This window comes from Tiliqua scincoides, chromosome 7 (genome assembly GCF_035046505.1).
Source record: "Tiliqua scincoides isolate rTilSci1 chromosome 7, rTilSci1.hap2, whole genome shotgun sequence".
In the NCBI taxonomy this organism is placed as follows: domain Eukaryota; kingdom Metazoa; phylum Chordata; class Lepidosauria; order Squamata; family Scincidae; genus Tiliqua; species Tiliqua scincoides.
The window spans coordinates 43,486,790-43,504,026 of record NC_089827.1 but is presented as its reverse complement, the minus strand read 5'-3'; the positions used below and the strand labels follow the sequence as shown (position 1 = coordinate 43,504,026).

Here is a 17,237-nt window from a genome sequence, read left to right as displayed (position 1 = left end):
TGGAGAGGGGGGATTTGCTGCATGGGTAACAGCCTATCCTCCATACCTACTTTACCCAGGCTTCGTGCACTGGAGAGGACACTCTGTTCCAGAACCACCATTCAGAGCGTGACACCATAGTCTTTCGAGACTGAAGGATGCCAACAACTATGTGGCATGGTCTGAAAGCAAAGTTGCATACAGGGAGGTGTTCCAGTGGCTAAGTTTCAACTCTGGAGTACCCGTCAAAGGTCAAACCTGAGTATCTTTCTGCAGTAGTGTAAGATTTGTCTTTCTTTTCCATTAACAGACTATCGGAAGGACAAGTTTATGACAGTGGAAGACTCTTCCACTGTTGTAAAATTGCTGCCAGAGGCCACGTTGCAAATGCTGCCACACCACCATATACCGCTGTGCCCACCAGACCCAGTAAGCAAGCAGTGGGGGTAGGAGGGAGGAAGGAAGGGGTAGAAAGTGGGAGGACTGGGGACATAACTAGGCAGGGAGGGAGAACGAACCAGAGATGGGGAGAAGGCAAGAGGAGATTGATCTGGTGGCAATGGCACACACCAAATTTCCCCCCCTCCATTTTAAACCTCTCTGCCTCTTTTCTCTCATCAGACACACATCACCAAAAGAAGTGGCGTATGTCTGAGAAGACCCATTGGTGGCCCCAGTGTTTATGAGGAGCATTGATGTTGCTGCCATGGGATAGGATTGGGGCCTAAGTTTTATTTTTTGCCAGGGATAGAAAGGGACAAGAGCAATTTAGCTAATGGTGTGTGTGTGTGTGTGTGTGTGTGTGTGTGTGTGTGTGTGAGAGAGAGAGAGAGAGATGTAAATACCCACCTGAGGTTTCCATTTCATGAAAACCTCAAGCAGTGAGACAAATGAACCATCACTTCAGAGGAGATGTATGCCTGAACAGGGATAACCAGATAGCTGGATCTATAAAAACCCAGTTTGTGCTTTAAGATGGTCCATGGTGTGTGGACAAATGAAGGATGAATGAATGTGGGAACAAGATGTGGATGAAGGAAGGGAACAAAAGAGTGTGGTAAGTTTCTCCAATTCAAATGTTTGCACAGTGACCTGACTGCCATCACAAATGGTTTTCCCATGACTGGATGGAGAAGCTTAAATGTAGCCTGAGGTTTATATGCAAGGCCTAGGTTTCTAGATAATGGATGAAGAACAGGAAGAGGTTTCAGAGGTTTTCCTTGTGAATGTTTAATGCCTTTTCAACCTTCTCCTGGGCTTCATCCTCTCTATGAATAAGCAAAGGGCAGCAAAACCCATTTGTGAAGGAACATCAGATGCTAAGTGACCCCGTGAAGGAGTCTTCTTGCAACAGAAAGAGTTTGCCAAGAATAATCTAAAGGTTTTGGGAGCAATCCACACAGAGAGAATCTTACCATTTAAAAGTTGTTGGAAAGCCTTTGAAAAGCAGCCAAGAATACTATGATGATAAATGTAAAAGCACTTTCTCTTGTGGGCAGTTTCTTAGACAGCATTCGATTGCCTGTGTTGTGCAATATGTGCACCCCAGAAGTGAATACTGATATTGGTATTATTGGTAGAAAAATATTGGTATCTGTCCTTTGCTTGGAGTGATGATTTGGCTGGGGTTTGATTTGAGCTCTGTTCTGACATGATAGAATCCTGTGCTCCTCTTTCTGCAGTTTGCTGACTTACAAGCTGTCCTTAGATCCAACTTTGGACATAGACGTTCTCTTAGAAACCAGTGGAAATATGGACACTATCCCCACAAGGTAGATAGCTTTTGAGATCGATGCTTTTAACATCTTGAATTTTAAGCAGCCTGATTTCCTAAGGCCAACAACCCACCCAATCCTAACTGGGCCTTGTGCTGCCAGAACACTTATTTTGGCAGCGTAAAGTCCTTTATGGCTGTCACAAAACGCAACAAGCCATTTAGTGCAGCTGGGTCCATGTAGACCTGCACCAGACCTGCACTAGACCTGGAGGACGTCCAAGTAGACTTAGCAGGCTGCCGCAGGCTTGTCCCGGGGCAAGGTAACAAATGTTCCCTCATCCTGAGAAAGCCTTCAGATGCCAAAATCCTCTGTGGGATTCAGCAGGCACCAGTTGTCCTCCAAACTGCCTCTAAATTTGAAATTTTCACCTTTACTTGTATACTTAGAGTGCAATCCTAAGATTGCGCTGAGCCAGCGCAAGTCTCTTGCATCAGCCTGGGAAGGTTTCAAACATGGCGTTTGCACCTCCTTGAATGTCAGCTGGGCCGGCTCAAAGACGTGCATCAGCCAGTGGAGGCTGTATCTGGCCTCCATGACGACGGATGGATGTTAAGTCGGCACCAGCCAAGCTTAGCCAGCGAGGGGGCCTGGGAGGTGTGGGGAGGATGGGGAGGAATGTTCTAGGGTGGGAAAGGGTGGGTGGCAGAAGGATCTGTGGGTGGGCGGCAGGAAAGCAGGGGGTGGGGCCAGGACCCGGCATTTGTGCCAAATCCTGACCCTATTCCTGGGCAGCTTGGGGCAGCACTGGGCTGCTCGAATCTACACCATCTCTTTAGGTGGCGCAGATCCAAGTAGACCTATTGGGGCCACTGTGGCTCTTCTTGGGGTAAGGGGAAGCAATTTCCCCTTGCCCTGGGCTGAATTGCTCTCAGTCCCAAACTTGCACTGGATACGGGGCAGGCCTGCCAGATGGAGGTGTTATACGAGAGCACTGAAACACCTTCTGGAAGAAACTGTTGCAATGCTACATGCCGATTTGGAGTAACAGCAAGCTGTTGTTTTTTGTTATTTTTTACAAGGAAAGAGTCTGTCTGATTGTGCAAGTGTAGGGGTAGAGGAAACCTTCTGTTTGGATCCCAGGATTGATCCACATACACACTTGGCTGGTGTGGCATAAGGGCTAGGCTTGCAATTTTCTGCATACTTGCTTTGAGGTTGACTTACTTCCAAATAAACATGTATAGAATTGGACTGCAAGAGACTGAACTATGAACCAGGACCCAAAGTCCAAATCTTGGTTATGAGCTTGCTAGGCAAGTCTTATATAAGCCACCCTCCTGTAGCCTCAATCTCTCCCACCTCATCTGCATTATGGGAATATAACACTGATCTGCCTAACAAAATTAAAACAAGATAACGTTGGCAAAGTGCTTTGAACATTCTAAGTATTACATAAATAAACATTATTATTATTACTGGTGGACAGGAAGGTACACATCACAAACCTGTAGACATTGTTATGGAAAGTGTTATAGCTTCCCAAGGCTATCAGAGATCCCAGTCCTAGGCCATATGAGAAAAAGATCTGTGTGGCTGCATCCATCCAAACCTGCAAAGGAAGAAGATGCTTTGAAATTTGATATCTACTGATCACAGTCTGCCCCCTCAGATAATTCCAAATGTTTAGGCTGTCACACCAACACACATCATTGTGTGATGTTCTAATCAGATCTACTGCCATTGCCTCTGACAACCGCTAAGCTCTCCACCTGGAGATGGCAAGCAGGACTGATGTTGTCAGTATACCTTCCAAGCTTCCCTGGCTGTGAAGGATTTCCCCATTAACCTACCTGAGGCTCATTATGGCTGGGGTGACTGTACAGCAGTGAAAGCAGTTTTCAAAAAGAGATCTCAGATCTAAGGTTGGGCAAGTACCATGAGCAAGCAAGCAGGCAACAGCCAAGCCAAAGACCAACCATGCACAAGATGACCTAGAGAATTTTTCAGTGAAAAGATATGGGAGCTTTATATCATCAGACCCCAGAATGACTCTTTGGGTTAATCTGATGTATTGGATCAGGAGGCTTGAGGGCTGTTGTACAAGTCTACTAGCTGGGACTGCCTGCAGTTCTCTCCTCTGGCCTGTAGTAGCACAGGGTATCACTGTCCAGCAGGACTCCCCATTCAAGTCCTGCAGCACCTCGCAGTAGTGGGTTACCAATGAGGGGCTGGAGCACTGTGTACTACTCAGTTCTAAATATGGCAGACCATGCAGCATGTCTGTCTGCTGGGACTGCCCCCGGCATTTCTAAGAAAGAAGAAAACCCAGTTCCTACATTACCTAGAGCCATTTTCCACATTACCTGCGTGGTACTAAACAGTGCACATGGATAGCACCTATACACTTTCAGCAGGAGGTACTGATGAAGGAAAGTGTAACATCAGTCATCCAAATCCTCTGTGTGATTCCTCATAATTGACATTAGTGAAGTAGCTGAGGTTTAACGACACAGAAGCAGGACGAAGACATAGCCCATCCGCACAGCAGCTGCTTCGCACGCAGAAGGTCCTAGGTTCAATCCCTGACAGTTCCAGGTAAGGTTGGGAAAGCCCCGACTGAAACTCTGTAGAGCTGCTGCTGGTCAGACCATCTTGAGCTGGTTTTGGCTCAGTAGAAGGCAGCTTCATATGGTCACTAGGGTCAGGTAACTTGTGAATTGGTCCTTGCATTACAGCCAGCACATGGAAGCAGCCAGAAATGCTTCCCCATGGCAGCCAGCACAGTAGAGCTGTTTACCACATGAAAAGTGCCTTGGCCCAGAGATCATCTAGGCCAGCATTCTGTTTCCAACAGTGGCTAGTTGGACACCTCTGGTGAGCCTCCAAGCAAGGCATGAAGGAATAGCCATCCTCTCTTCATGCACATTATTCCTCATGATGCTGCCATTCAGATACATTTCCTGCAGTTTCCACCTGGCCGTTGTCATGCCAGAATCAAGGCTCACTGTGTTGCCATGTTTTTATTTCAAATAACAGCCGTTTACTTTTATCAGAAGTAGCAGCCATGGGGGGGGGGGGGAGAGCTGGATTTGTAATGTGGTGGTGAGAGAAGAGTTCACCTTGTCCTCCCATATACCTCAGTCCCCATTTTGACTGCTCACGCCCCCCCCCCCACAGCAATTTACAGGAGGGGAAAAAGAGCAAGAAGAGAAATGCGAATTATTGGTTTCTCACAATGTACAGCATGACCCACCCAAAACAGGCTTGAATGACTCACGAGGGAGTTATTTATTTATCCTATGCATTTATTATCACATTGTGAGACAGTATTTTAGAAACACTGATCTAAATAATTCCCATTTCCATCATGAATTCAGAATGTTCTGGGACAACTAGCTGTTATGTCTGTAGCATTAATTAGTTTTCTGCTCTTGCAGAGATCAGACAGGAATACAAACTTCAGACTGGGAGAGTTTGCTGAAATCTGGGGTGATGTAGAAAAGGATTCCTTCCTTGGCTCCTGGCAAGGTGACTCCACGAAAAAACAGAATGAATAACATGAAGTAAGGGTACGTGGCTGAGAAATACACAACCTACAGGTGAGAGAGAGGGAGAGAGAGAAATGTTGGAAATTGTTGAAATTCCACCACACATCGTCAAAATAATCTGTGAATTTTAATGGTGAATAGTTTCCGGTTATTCTCAGGGTGTCCAAATATCCTACTCATATTTATGTTCAGCATGAGTATTTTGACGTCAATGGATTTTGTAGCAGCAGTCAACAGCAGACAGGATCTGGCTAGTGACATGCTACAGCATACAGTATTTAATAGCATCGGGAAGCAGTTTTGGAATAAAATTAATACATTTTATATTATTGACTCATTTAACCAGTCAAAATAGGCAAATCTCAAATCCCAATGGCAAGCATCCTATTCTGAAATAACCATTGAATTTTGAGCTTCTCCTCAAAATTTGACTTAGAATCCAAAAACCAGCCTCATTGCAAAGTTATGTGAAACCTTGCTTCAAATCTATTTAAGAGTGTAATCCTCAATTGCACTTAAGCTGGTGCAAGTCCACAGTGCCAGTTTTTGGGTGCTGCGAACAAGCTATGACTGCGAACATGTCATAAAGCACATTTGCACCACCGTGGGAGTCGGGGAGGCTGGTGCAAGGATGCGCGCTGGTCTCCCCATGCCAGAGCAACCCCTGGCAAAGGTAAGTTTGCGCTGGTGGCAGCCTGTGGTGCGGGGGTTTAGGGAGAGCGGGAGGGGAGGATGTTTCATGGGCATTCCAGGGCAGGGGGAGAGTGGACAATGGGTGGACCAGTGGGTGGGCCGGGCCTGGGAGGGGGGTGAGACCAGCCTATCCCCCCTCGCGAGCAGCCTGGCCTAACACTGGGCTGCTCAGATCTGTGCCAGTGATGTAGTAGGCGCAGATCCAAGTAGCCCCATTGTGGTGGTTGAGCCAGGACTCAGGGTAAGAGGAAAAATATCAGTTTGACCTGAGTTGTGCCACAGCCACCTCCAACCCTGCGCTGGATACAGCGCAGGCCAGCCAGACTGCCTTCCAGTGCAGGTTAAGGATTGGGCTATCAAAGTCACATGGCCAGCAGCTTTTAAGTCAAACCACAAACAGCTCTTAAAAGTGTCTCATATGGAGACCCCAAATCTCCTGCCAGTTTTAAAAGATTTACCTTTAGCAGCCTAAGAAGGGTAAATTTCTTTTAGAAACCTGAACAGCTTGTTCAGTTTAGGGGGAAAGAAAAACCCCATCAAACAAACTATGATGACATTTGCTATTGTAAAGCTGGGGGGGGAAAGTTAAAAATTGGATGCCACCTGTTGCCATTTTGCCTTGGAATGTAGAAACCCTAATTCCAGGCATTTGGGGGCTAAAATTGACTCTGGACATTTCAGCAAATGAAAGCCTGCAGCAATCTAAAGTACTATTAGAGTGCATCATTAACATCAAGTACCTTTCCAGTCCACTCAACGCCTTTCCAGATGGAGAAATAGACCAGAACCCAGGCTAACGCAAGTGTGCCAGCCAAAGGCCAGCGAACACTGCCTGGCTCCCCCAGACCTCCAGTGATCTGATGCATGCTTCTCCTACAAATGGAAATCAGAAGAGTTGATATCCACCAAGACCAAAAGATTAGAATTCTCCAGCAGCAGAGTTGTTGATAGTCAGAGCTGAATGCAAGAAGGCTGAACGCTGGGCATGAAAAAGGCATGTATCAGCAGCCGTACAGAGCTCTAAATGCCTGAGAACAAATAGCAGAAGTGGGGCTCAGAGCATACGTGGACCTTGAAATATGAGGTGGTCCTGCTGAACTTCTGTAAGGTCGCCTGCTGGTAAGTAAAACACAGTGCAAGATGCTGAGGGACTGTATCACCTTTTCTGACTTGACAATTCATGTGCAGAAGTGGTTGACCAATGACCAAAGGCTAAGGCACAAGATTTTCTGATATTGAGAAGGTTGTCTATGAAGTGTGTAACATGCAGCTCTTCTGTGACTTTGCATTAAATTTTAAGATGCCTAATATGTGTGGTTGATTTAGTGTACATCTGTGCAGACTGCCTGTCTACTTCTGCCTGAGTTTTTACAAACGTAAGAAGGGAAGTGCAGCATCAAATGAACACACAAAACTGGCTAACATGAAATACTGTCAGTAGGGGCCTTCTGGCTCTGGTCATGCAGACCTGCCAGTTTGCGTACAAGTCGTTGAGAGGTGAAGGAGTCCCATGCCTCTCATTGGTTCTGGTTTAGGGTTGGCTCCTCGGAGTGACTATTGATGGGCAGCCCAATCCTATCCAGGCCTTATGCTGATGGATTTTTTACTTATCTTTCCAGGGCCATCTGGTCGCTCCCTCCCCCATCACAGCGTGCTGCGCACACTCTGTCCCTGTCTCTGTGTGCTACAGTCTGACAAGGGATAGTACTGGGCCATAAGAGTAACTGGCCCAGTATAGGGAATGCAGTAAAGGGAATGCAGAAGGGGGAATGGCCATGCTCCATCAGATCCGTCCACTTTGTGACCAGTGACAAGAACAAAATCCTTTTCCTGAGGTACAGGGATCTGGTGAGGCCTGGGATTCCTCTTCCCTCCCCCGCCCCAGGGCAGCTTCTCCCAAACCTTGCTTGTGAAATACACCCACCATTTTTGTTACACCACCCACTAGTTTTAAACAAGTTTAGTTTCAGAATTTGAATGACCTTCTCATCTCCCCTGACACAAATATGTTGTTTGCATTTGAATGCAATGCTCCAGGGACAAAAAGCTCATGCCCGATTCTCCCCCTGCTTCCCAAGCCCCTGCATGGGTAAGATGACCCCAATGATGGCAAAACCTGACTTAGGCTGGAGACGTACTCCCAGAACTCAGTCACAGCGCTGGTCAGGTTGGTGGTGTCATTGAGGGAGTAGTTGGAAAAGCATCTCTCTGTATTCCAGGCATTTCCACAGCTCTGCCACGGCAGGTTCTGCAGAGGGGCAAAATGGCATTGAGGAACTGTCAGCTTAATAGGCTGCATTTCTGCTTGTTACACAGTTGTTGGAGGCAAAGGAGGAATGCCATGGGCAAACTGTTGGCAACCTCACTCTGCCATTGCCACCAAAGTCTGCAATCTCACTCATAAACAGATGGCTAAATATACCAAATCTCTCTCTCTCTCTCTCTCTCTCTCTCTCTCTCCTGCTTTCTCAAAGCCACACAGTTGACTGTCTGACAGCCCAATCCTGGCAGGCCAACTGGCCTGCACGGTATCTAGCACAGGTTTGAAGGTGGAGGGAGAACAACCCATAGTAAGGGGACTTAAGTGGTGGATTGGTGGGGCCCACCTGCCTCCCCTGCATCACTCAGGGGTTTTGTTTAAACCACAAGCCTCCTCACAATGTTGAAGGTTTCAGCGGAGAGCCATTGTAGGGTGGAGGGACTGCTTCGCACTTTCTCCTCTGGCTGTTTTCCCTCTCAAAATGGGTTCCCTGTGCTGCTTTTTATCCCCTGAGAGGAAATGTTGTTGGTTTTTCTTTGTAGCAGGGAAATCTGCTTGAGGAAGTCAACTTTTAGTAGAAAAAGCAGCTCGAAGGGAAATGATTAAGTGGCAAACATACAGCCCTGTGCAGTCAGTCCTCCCCCCAAGATTGCAGCCTCCAGTAGCTGCTTCTGGAGAAAACAAATGTCAGGGGAAAGTTATACAGGACTGTGTGTCCACAGGATCAATGACACCTCCCTTCCCAGAGTTGCTTTGCAAGACGTGTGTGTGTGTGTGTGTGTGTGTGTGTGTGTGTGATTTCCACCTTGTTGTATGAGTGGAAAAAGTGAATTATCCACACCTCTGCACACAATAGGCTGATCATGCCCCCTTCAACTACTATTTAATTTTTTTTAAAATAGCCACAGGGATCTGCACATTATGTGTACTTTGGCCTATAATTGATTGCCAAGTTGTTGATGTTGGGGATTTGTGCAGTGGCTTCTGATTCCACCAGGGCATCAACATTTGCCTTGCACATGTTTCCCTGTGCAGTTCATAGAGAGAAAAAGCTTTTGCAGAGCTGTCCTCCAGCCAAAGGTTTCATGTTCCTCAGGCGCAGTCTTATTTACCTTCCCCTCCCTCTCAGGCTTCAGGTGGTACCCCTCCCACCTACTTTGGCAAAGCAAGTTGAGGAGAAGACAGCAGACAAACTCACGAGCCATGTTGACAAGCTGTTTCATTGTAAAATTGTTGCTACCCAGCCTGAGCTGAATAGAGGGTGAAATCCTGTTCTAAAGTTCTGTAAGGGAACTCTCCAAAGCCCTTACCATGAAATCTATACAAATGGCTAGCCTGTGTTTAAAAAGTCGACAACAGAAGTTGCAGGTGTTGGGGCACTTTGGAGACTACAAACATATGTTTCTGAAGTGATTAAGCAATCAAAACAGTTTGGCAAGAGATTTCACTGCTGCTTGGGAATACAGTCAAACCCAAAGTGGACAGAAGCATAGTACATATATTCAGCCTCTCAGCAGCTGTGTGTCAATTAAAAGCAACCCCACAGGAACCATAAAAACAGGTGCTTTTATGTCTATCAATCGTTTCACAAGTAATGTTAAAGGAGGCGCCTTCCTCTCCAAGTAGGGCTGCCAAATGGCGAGGAGAAAAGGCAGCTTTTCTTCCCCCTTCGGTGAAGGGGAATCTGCTAAATAATCTCCATTCCCTGGCTCCACAAAAGCCTAAAACTTACTTTAGGCTCTGCCCTCTGACTTAGGCCCACCCCCCAGACTCCCAGTTACCAGAACTTTTTTGTTGTGGTGATTGTTGCAAGGATAGGGACATCTTTCTCCAAGTAGTCTCAGTTAATACATCATGGAGAAGAGATGGGCCCCATGTCTAGGCAGCAAACAGGTTCCAAAGCCAAAATCCAGGAATGAAAGGCCATGCTAGTTTATCCTTGCTGAGGATCAACCAAGGGGACTGGCAGATTTGATTCTATAGCACTGCGTGACAGAGTCTGATCCCATCCCTCTTATATTTCTCTGGAAGCTCACTCCTCTCCTCACCTCAAGCGTGAGGAGAACCTTCATCACTGAATGTGGCTTCGACTGAGATGGAGACTGTTTACAAGTCTATCCAGAAGCACCTGCAATATCTTAGAGATTCTGTCCATTGTGTATTGCCTCTTTCAGAAGCAAGCCTAGAAAGCTTCTAGATAAGACAAGCGATGTGAGAAAATGGAGAAAACAGGTTTGCTTTTGCAGCAAGATCTGTGTGAGTTATGGAGCCTGTAGAGTCCTTTGCCCAGATGGACCAAATACATATCTCAATTAAGTTGTGTTTTGTTATTTTGTCAGTCACAGTTTTTTTTTGTTTGTTTGCAAGAGCCTTTCTGGTGAGTTGTAAACAATAAATAGCTGAGGTATTCAAACCAACACTAAACCATTCATTTGACCCAGTATTTGCCTATGCAACCTGACATCCATTTTTCTGAAAGCAATCTGAGCGATAAATGACGTGTCCAAAGAAAGAAATGGAACATGAGGTAGAAAGCTGAGCCTCAAAACAGCAGACCCCCCAATAAATCATCCTTCAATAAACATTCTCAAAAACAGTCAAGTCACACCCAGACTTCCCTGTGCTTATTTTCCCATTCACATCCTTCAATCAATTCCCTTTCAATCTACTTACCAACCAAATCCCCATTTTTACTCTCCTCCACGAAAGAAAGACACCTCACCTTGTTCTCTTACCTCCTGCCCAACTTTCCTCCACTACAGCCTGCCCTCCTGCCCCCAACATAAAGAAGTAAGACTCAAGAGCATAGAAGAGTATGACAGATTCTGTGTGTAATTCAAGCGAGTGGTTTTTTTAAATCTTTAGTGCAAATATTTAGGCATCCATTTCACTGACATGGTATAACCATGTAATAGAAATTGGGTCTCAACCACGTAGGAGTTTTGTCCCCAAGAACATACAGCTGCAACTCACCGCAGTGAAAGAGTTGAAGAGGTAATACAATGCCCAGGCAATGATGACAATATAATAGATATTCAACCAGAAGGAGAGAACCATGGCAGCCAAGCCCACTCCTAAGGGACAAAATACATTGTTTGTTCAAAAGCTACTGTGCCAAAACTCACTAGGTTGTACTGATCCAATGGGTACTACTCAGAGCAGCAGGGCCCAAGAGAGGGGTTGCGGGAGGTAAATTGTACCCAAGCCCAGGGTCAAAAAGCAGGTCCTGGAGCCAAAAGGGGGGGGGGGCCTGGAAATTTCCTGGGATCTTACATTTTTCGATCTCATCAGGGCCCATGGTAGGGGGTGCAGGGGATTCATCGTACCTGGGCCTGGGATCAAAAAGAAAACCCAGAAGTCAAAGAGGAGAGCCAGAGATTTCCTGGGATCTCAGAAATGTTTGCAAATATTGTGTGAGGACTAGCATTCACATTTTGTGTAAACCTGCTTTTGTTTACCCCTGCTAATTGGGTAAGAGGCACTTTTTCAAGTGGGTGCTCCTTTTTTTAGCAGGGGGAGAGAAACTGGCCCACCTCACCCCAGCACTGTCTGTTCTAGTGGCTGTCTGCTGGTATTCATTTGCATCTTTTTAGATTGTGAGCCCTTTTGGGACAGGGAGCCATTTAGTTATTTGATTTTTCTCTGTAAACCACTTTGTGAACTTTTAGTTGAAAAGTGGTATATAAATACTGTTAATAATAATAATTAATAATAAACCTGCATAGTTCTATATACTGTAATTCATAGAAATTATGATCCAACGGAGCAGGGAAGGGGCCCCAAAGAAACACTGTACCCCCCTCCTCAGGGACCCAAAAGAAATGTTGTATCTCCTGATAAAATTCCTCTCAGAGGCCCTGCAGGGCAGCCCCATCATTGGTCGTTGTGGGATTGTAGCAGCCTAGAAGTTGCCTTCGGAAAATCTAGAGTTGTGCTGTAAGTCTTAATTTTCTTAACTCTGTGATTCTTGTCAGAGTAACTGACATGACTCTTGATTTTCCTACATCAACTTCTAAAAGGCTGTAAGCACTGTGGCACCTGATGGGCTGTAGGCCATCTAGGCTCAGCTCCAGGTTTACAGGACCCCTTGGCAAACTGCCCTCTGTGGGCCCCCTCCTACTTCAGTGCTCTCCTCAAGGTTCATTGTGGGACTTACCCTGGCAAATGGAATGGGAGAGAGAAGGTGATGATGGAGGAACTTTCTTGACATCACTGCCTCCATCACAGCTTCACAAAGGCTAAGGATACAGAAGTGGTCTTAAGAATTGGCAGGAGGCCCGGGTGAGTGCTTTGGGCCTTTGGTAGCTGTCCAATGATTCCAACCCCTGATGTTTGTCCTGTACCCATCTTTCCATCCTCACCACTATATCATCCATGTATTTTGCATCAACATCATGGATTCACAGTACCTTTAAACATGGGTGCTAGTTTCCAGACTCCAAGTCCACCAACAGAGGTGTACTGACCAAGAGCCGTCTCCAGCAGGAAAAGTGGAATCCCAGCAAACACTAGTGTTAGAAAATAGGGAATCAGGAAGGCACCTGGGATGGAAGAAAGAATCCCAATAATGAAGCATCCTACTCTTTTTAATGGCTGGTAAAACACTTATGATAAGTTTTTTCTGTAATTATCAGTATGTTTTCATTCCAGTTCTGTCAATTTAGCTAACAAGCAATGGCATAGCTGAGGCATCTGCTGGCCGTGGTCACAGAAAATTTGTCGCCCCCTACAAAATGAATGGATGGATGGATGGATGGATGGATGGATGGATGGGTGAATGAATGAATGAATGAATCAATCAATCAATTCATTGTGTGGAGGCAACAAATTAATTGGGTGGGGGTAATTAATTAATACATCATTAATTCAACTATATTATTAAGAAGCAGTAATACATTATCAATCTCTTGTTGCTATGAAATTCAGCATGCTCTAACCCAGTCATTTTCAACCACTGTGCCGTGGCATGCTGGTGTGTTGCAAATGGTCTCCAGGTGTGCCGCGGGAGTTTGGGGGAGGGTTATTTATTAGTAGGGCCATTGGGAGGCCCCCCAGCCACAGCATGGTGTCAATTATTAAAAAACTGATGGTGTGCCTTGACAATTTTAGTAGCTTGTCAGTGTGCTATGAGACAAAAAAAGTTGAAAATCACTGCTCTAACCTCATAATTTAGACAATTGAAGAAAGAAGTGAAATAATATCAACAAGAAAATAAAACTGAAATGTGAAAGTTGACACAGAGAAATGAATGAATAAACAAATGAATAAAACTGTAAATTAGACATTTTCATAAACATTTCCAAAAAGAACTGAATAAATTTGGGTAGTGGGTTGTAAGCCATAAAATCAACAATGACAAGTATTGAACAATGGAGTGAAAAAATGTATATAAACAAAATGGTGGAACTTGCTAGACTTTGCTTGCACTGGAAAGGAGTTTGAGCATCACCAGTTCAAATATGAGCTACCAATGCAATACTGATGGGAAAACATCAAACATCATTTGGGGGTTACATGTTTTGTTTTTTTGTTTAGGAACCTTTATTGGCATAACCCACACATCAAAAACCTTACAGTTCTTAATAATAATACTAAAATGATCTAAACCCTCCTACCAGCAATCCCACAAACCTTCTTACCATACCATAATTAGTGTTTGCTAATCCGGCTCTTAACAATCTTCCACAGAAAAGATTCTGTGAACACAGAACACAGAACACAAAAGAGAACACAGTGCTGTTCTCTCCACTATATCCACTAACTCAGTAGACAGAAGTAATTGAAATGTTCTGATCTTCCTTTCGTGTTAAGCAAGATCAAACCTAAATATTTCGAGTGCGCCTCCTCAAAGAGTGTACATTCTAAAAGTAAATGTGCTACTGTTTCCACATTGCTTCCATACTGGAAATATCTTTTGTGTATGGCACCACTTTAAATCTGTCCTCCATTATGTCCTCCTAAATCTGTCCTCCATATTGATGGCATTCCATTGCATCTGGCTAAAGAGTACACTCTACATTCTTGAGGGCCTTTGAGAATAACAAAAAAAGAGGCCATTTGTCCTAACTGGAATTCGGAAATGTAGAGGGGAGCAGGTTGTGGTTCAACAGCCCCTGAAAGGACAGAAACTCAGACTTTTAATAACTCCTAATGACCCTTAAAACTTAGGAGAACTTCAAAGCTCTCAGAGTATGTAGCTGATTTATGGCAACAGAGCAAGCGCAGTTGTACAAATCAGCAAAACGGACAAGATTTGAGATGGCATGGCACACTTGTTGATGCTGTGGGGGCAGCACTGCCACACTGAAGGAGTGTCGCTCGGCATCACAGGATACCACCAGCCCTATGGGAGCTACACCAGTGCTAACAAGCAAAATTGGTTAGTTTTCTTTTAAGACTCAATGCAGTATTCAGATGATCTTACCTTTCCCTGCTTAAGTCCCCATCTTTCTGTTCTACTCAAGCAAATTGTGCTTCCGTAATCTATATTTAGAGACAAGAGAGCTGTGAACTTGGGTGCTCCTCCTTCTCCTAGGCTCATTGGCTCTGCCATAGATCCATTATGTTTACTTCTAAACCATGGCTCAACAGCTCAACAAAGAGACATGAGTGCTTGGTGCCACAGTAAAGAAAGGAAGACAGATAAGTAATGGGCGCACGGGAGCAGAGAACTGTGGACATGGGATTTGCGGATATGGGAGAATGCCTTTATGTGACAGGGATATTTTTTTCTGAGTTTATAATTGCTGGTGGAAATGATTAGGTTTTATAATTAGGTTTTATGACCCAGGAAATTCCTTCCCACTTTTATGGTCCTGCACTCTGTCCAGAAATGAAGGAGTCGGAGTGTTTAACATAACAAAGATCTAATATGAATTGGCCTTTGGAAGCAGTGATTAAAAAAATTAGATTGGCAGCCATTAATACAAATAGTAAGATAAATAATGACTACTAATTAATACTGCAATGATTCCCCACATTGAGAAGAATGTAGACACTCAGAATAGAATGTAGGCACCCAGAATAGTCAAGTCACAAAATTGCTGTTCCATTTCCATTGAATCATTTCTACACTGTAAGCAAAGTCATACATGCTCTCAGGAACTTCACATTCTCTTGCAAAATTTAGTTAGAATCTTGACATCACTATCTTCATCTGTTGACCAGAAATCAAATTATATATATATTTTTTCTTCCAATATGAAGATACTCACATTCTCTTGCAAAATTTAGTTAGAATCTTGACATCACTATCTTCATCTGTTGAATATGAAGATCTTCATCTTCCAATATGAAGATCCTTTGTTCAGCATATTGCCTGCACTTCCCAGTCAGGGTTACCAATGAAGAGAAGAGTGCATGGGAAGGGGTAACCACAGCTTGCAGCTGCAACTACATAAGAACAAAAGGAAAGCCCTGCTGGACTACAGCTTGCAGCTTGCAGACTCCATAACTTCCAGTCCATTTCCTTGCACCATTCTAAAGTCTTCTCAAACTGAGTAAGTTTAAGAAGCCTCTCTTTCCTAAGGATGCGTGATATCATGGGTTTATACAATTTGATGATTCATACCTACCTGGGTGCCTCTAGTTGCCCCATGAACTGATTAGGTGAGCTGAGGTGCCCAGTCAGCTGGCACATGCCAATCCCAGCAAAAGGGCTGGCTAGGATAAATTGTTCACAGGTAAACCTGATAATGAAACTGAGCTGGCTACCCCGACATGTGGCTCTTCTGCAATGGAACTGAATTTAAAGATGCTCTTGCAGTAAGTTGTCTTAGCACCTGGTACAGGCGGCTGTACATAAGGGCAAAAGGAAAGCCCTGCTGGATCAGGTCAAGGGCCCATCTAGACTTGCGCTAGTGATTTCACTAGCACAAGCCAAAGAAGAGAAAAGGGGTGGGGAGGCAGTAAAAATGGAGATAGGATATGGCATGTGCCATTGCTGCCAGATCCACTCCCTTCCACAGCCTCCCCGCCTCCCATCACTCCCCTGTCTCTGCCTGGTTTAGCTCCTTCCCTGCCCCTTGCCTCTCTCACTGTCTTGCCTGCTCTGGCAGGCAGTCAAAGCCCATAGTGGGAGAACTGATGTTGCGAGCCGGCGCACAATGCCCATAGGTGCTTTATGTCTGCTTTTCAGCAGTGGCCAGCAGTAGAATGTGTGTTCTGTTGCCAGTCAAAGCCCATAGGATTGGGCTGTAACACCCCCATCCTATGCATGTATACTCAGAAGTAAGTCCTATTATGTTCAATGGGGCTTACTCCAAGGAAAGTGTGCACAGGGTTGAAGCCGAATAGGGTTATCTCTTCATCATCTCCTTAACGTACTGTATCATAGCATATAGTAGATTTCTCAGGCACTGTCATTAAGAGAGGCCACCATGCAAAAGGATGTCAAGCAAAGCATGACCACGTGTGAGTCTTTTGCAAGCCAACCTTACCTCCTCCATTCTTGCCACAAAGATATGGGAAGTGCCAGACATTGCCCAAGCCAATGGCGTATCCTACGCAGGAGAGGAGGAAGTCAAACCGGCCTTTCCAGGAACCTCGGTCAGGGATCTCCTTTTTTGTCTTCTTGGCAGCCTCTTCTTTCAAGGCTTCAAGCTGCTCCCTGAGGGCTGCTTCCCTCACCTGAGAAGGAGAGTCCAGCAGCAGTGACGTGGGGTCCGTCTTTCCCATTGCTGCTCACGTTTACCTCATGAAGGAGGATGAATGGCACATGCAGAGGATCTGGATGGATCAGGTCAGACTAATCCCTCACTGGGAACTGGAAGGTATAAGGACAGAGAAAGTTATCCTTCCCAGTGAGCCAGGAGGATGGCTGAGCACAGTGAGTCATACAATTTTAGTCATGATTCGGCTTTATCTACTTATTTGAAGTGTTGGTGTTGGTATGTGAGATTCCCTTGGTCTGAATGGGAAGGCTGTTCAATGGCAACTCAGGTCAGCCATTTTGAAGCAGTCCTCGAGAGGTGCCAGAGGTCTCTTCTACATGTGAACCGGTATGTTCACTCTGACAGAACTGAAAGAGATGGACAACAG

At 45.2% G+C, this 17,237-nt stretch overlaps 1 protein-coding gene across 1 annotated transcript in view; it reads right to left on the bottom strand.

Moving 5' to 3' along the window:
• Nucleotides 1–16,766, bottom strand: part of LOC136656851 (sodium- and chloride-dependent GABA transporter 1-like) — a 43,230-nt gene extending 26,464 nt beyond the window's left edge. The window contains exons 1-7 of the mRNA XM_066633227.1: nt 16,637–16,766; nt 12,608–12,739; nt 11,172–11,272; nt 8,077–8,186; nt 6,679–6,811; nt 5,156–5,290; nt 3,203–3,306 (exon numbers count right to left, since the gene is read on the bottom strand). Coding sequence (XP_066489324.1) covers nt 3,203–3,306; nt 5,156–5,290; nt 6,679–6,811; nt 8,077–8,186; nt 11,172–11,272; nt 12,608–12,617 — 593 coding nt within the window. The 5' untranslated portion in view covers nt 12,618–12,739; nt 16,637–16,766. The remainder of the gene's footprint in view (nt 1–3,202; nt 3,307–5,155; nt 5,291–6,678; nt 6,812–8,076; nt 8,187–11,171; nt 11,273–12,607; nt 12,740–16,636) is intronic.
• Between the last annotated feature and the right edge of the window lie 471 nt (nt 16,767–17,237).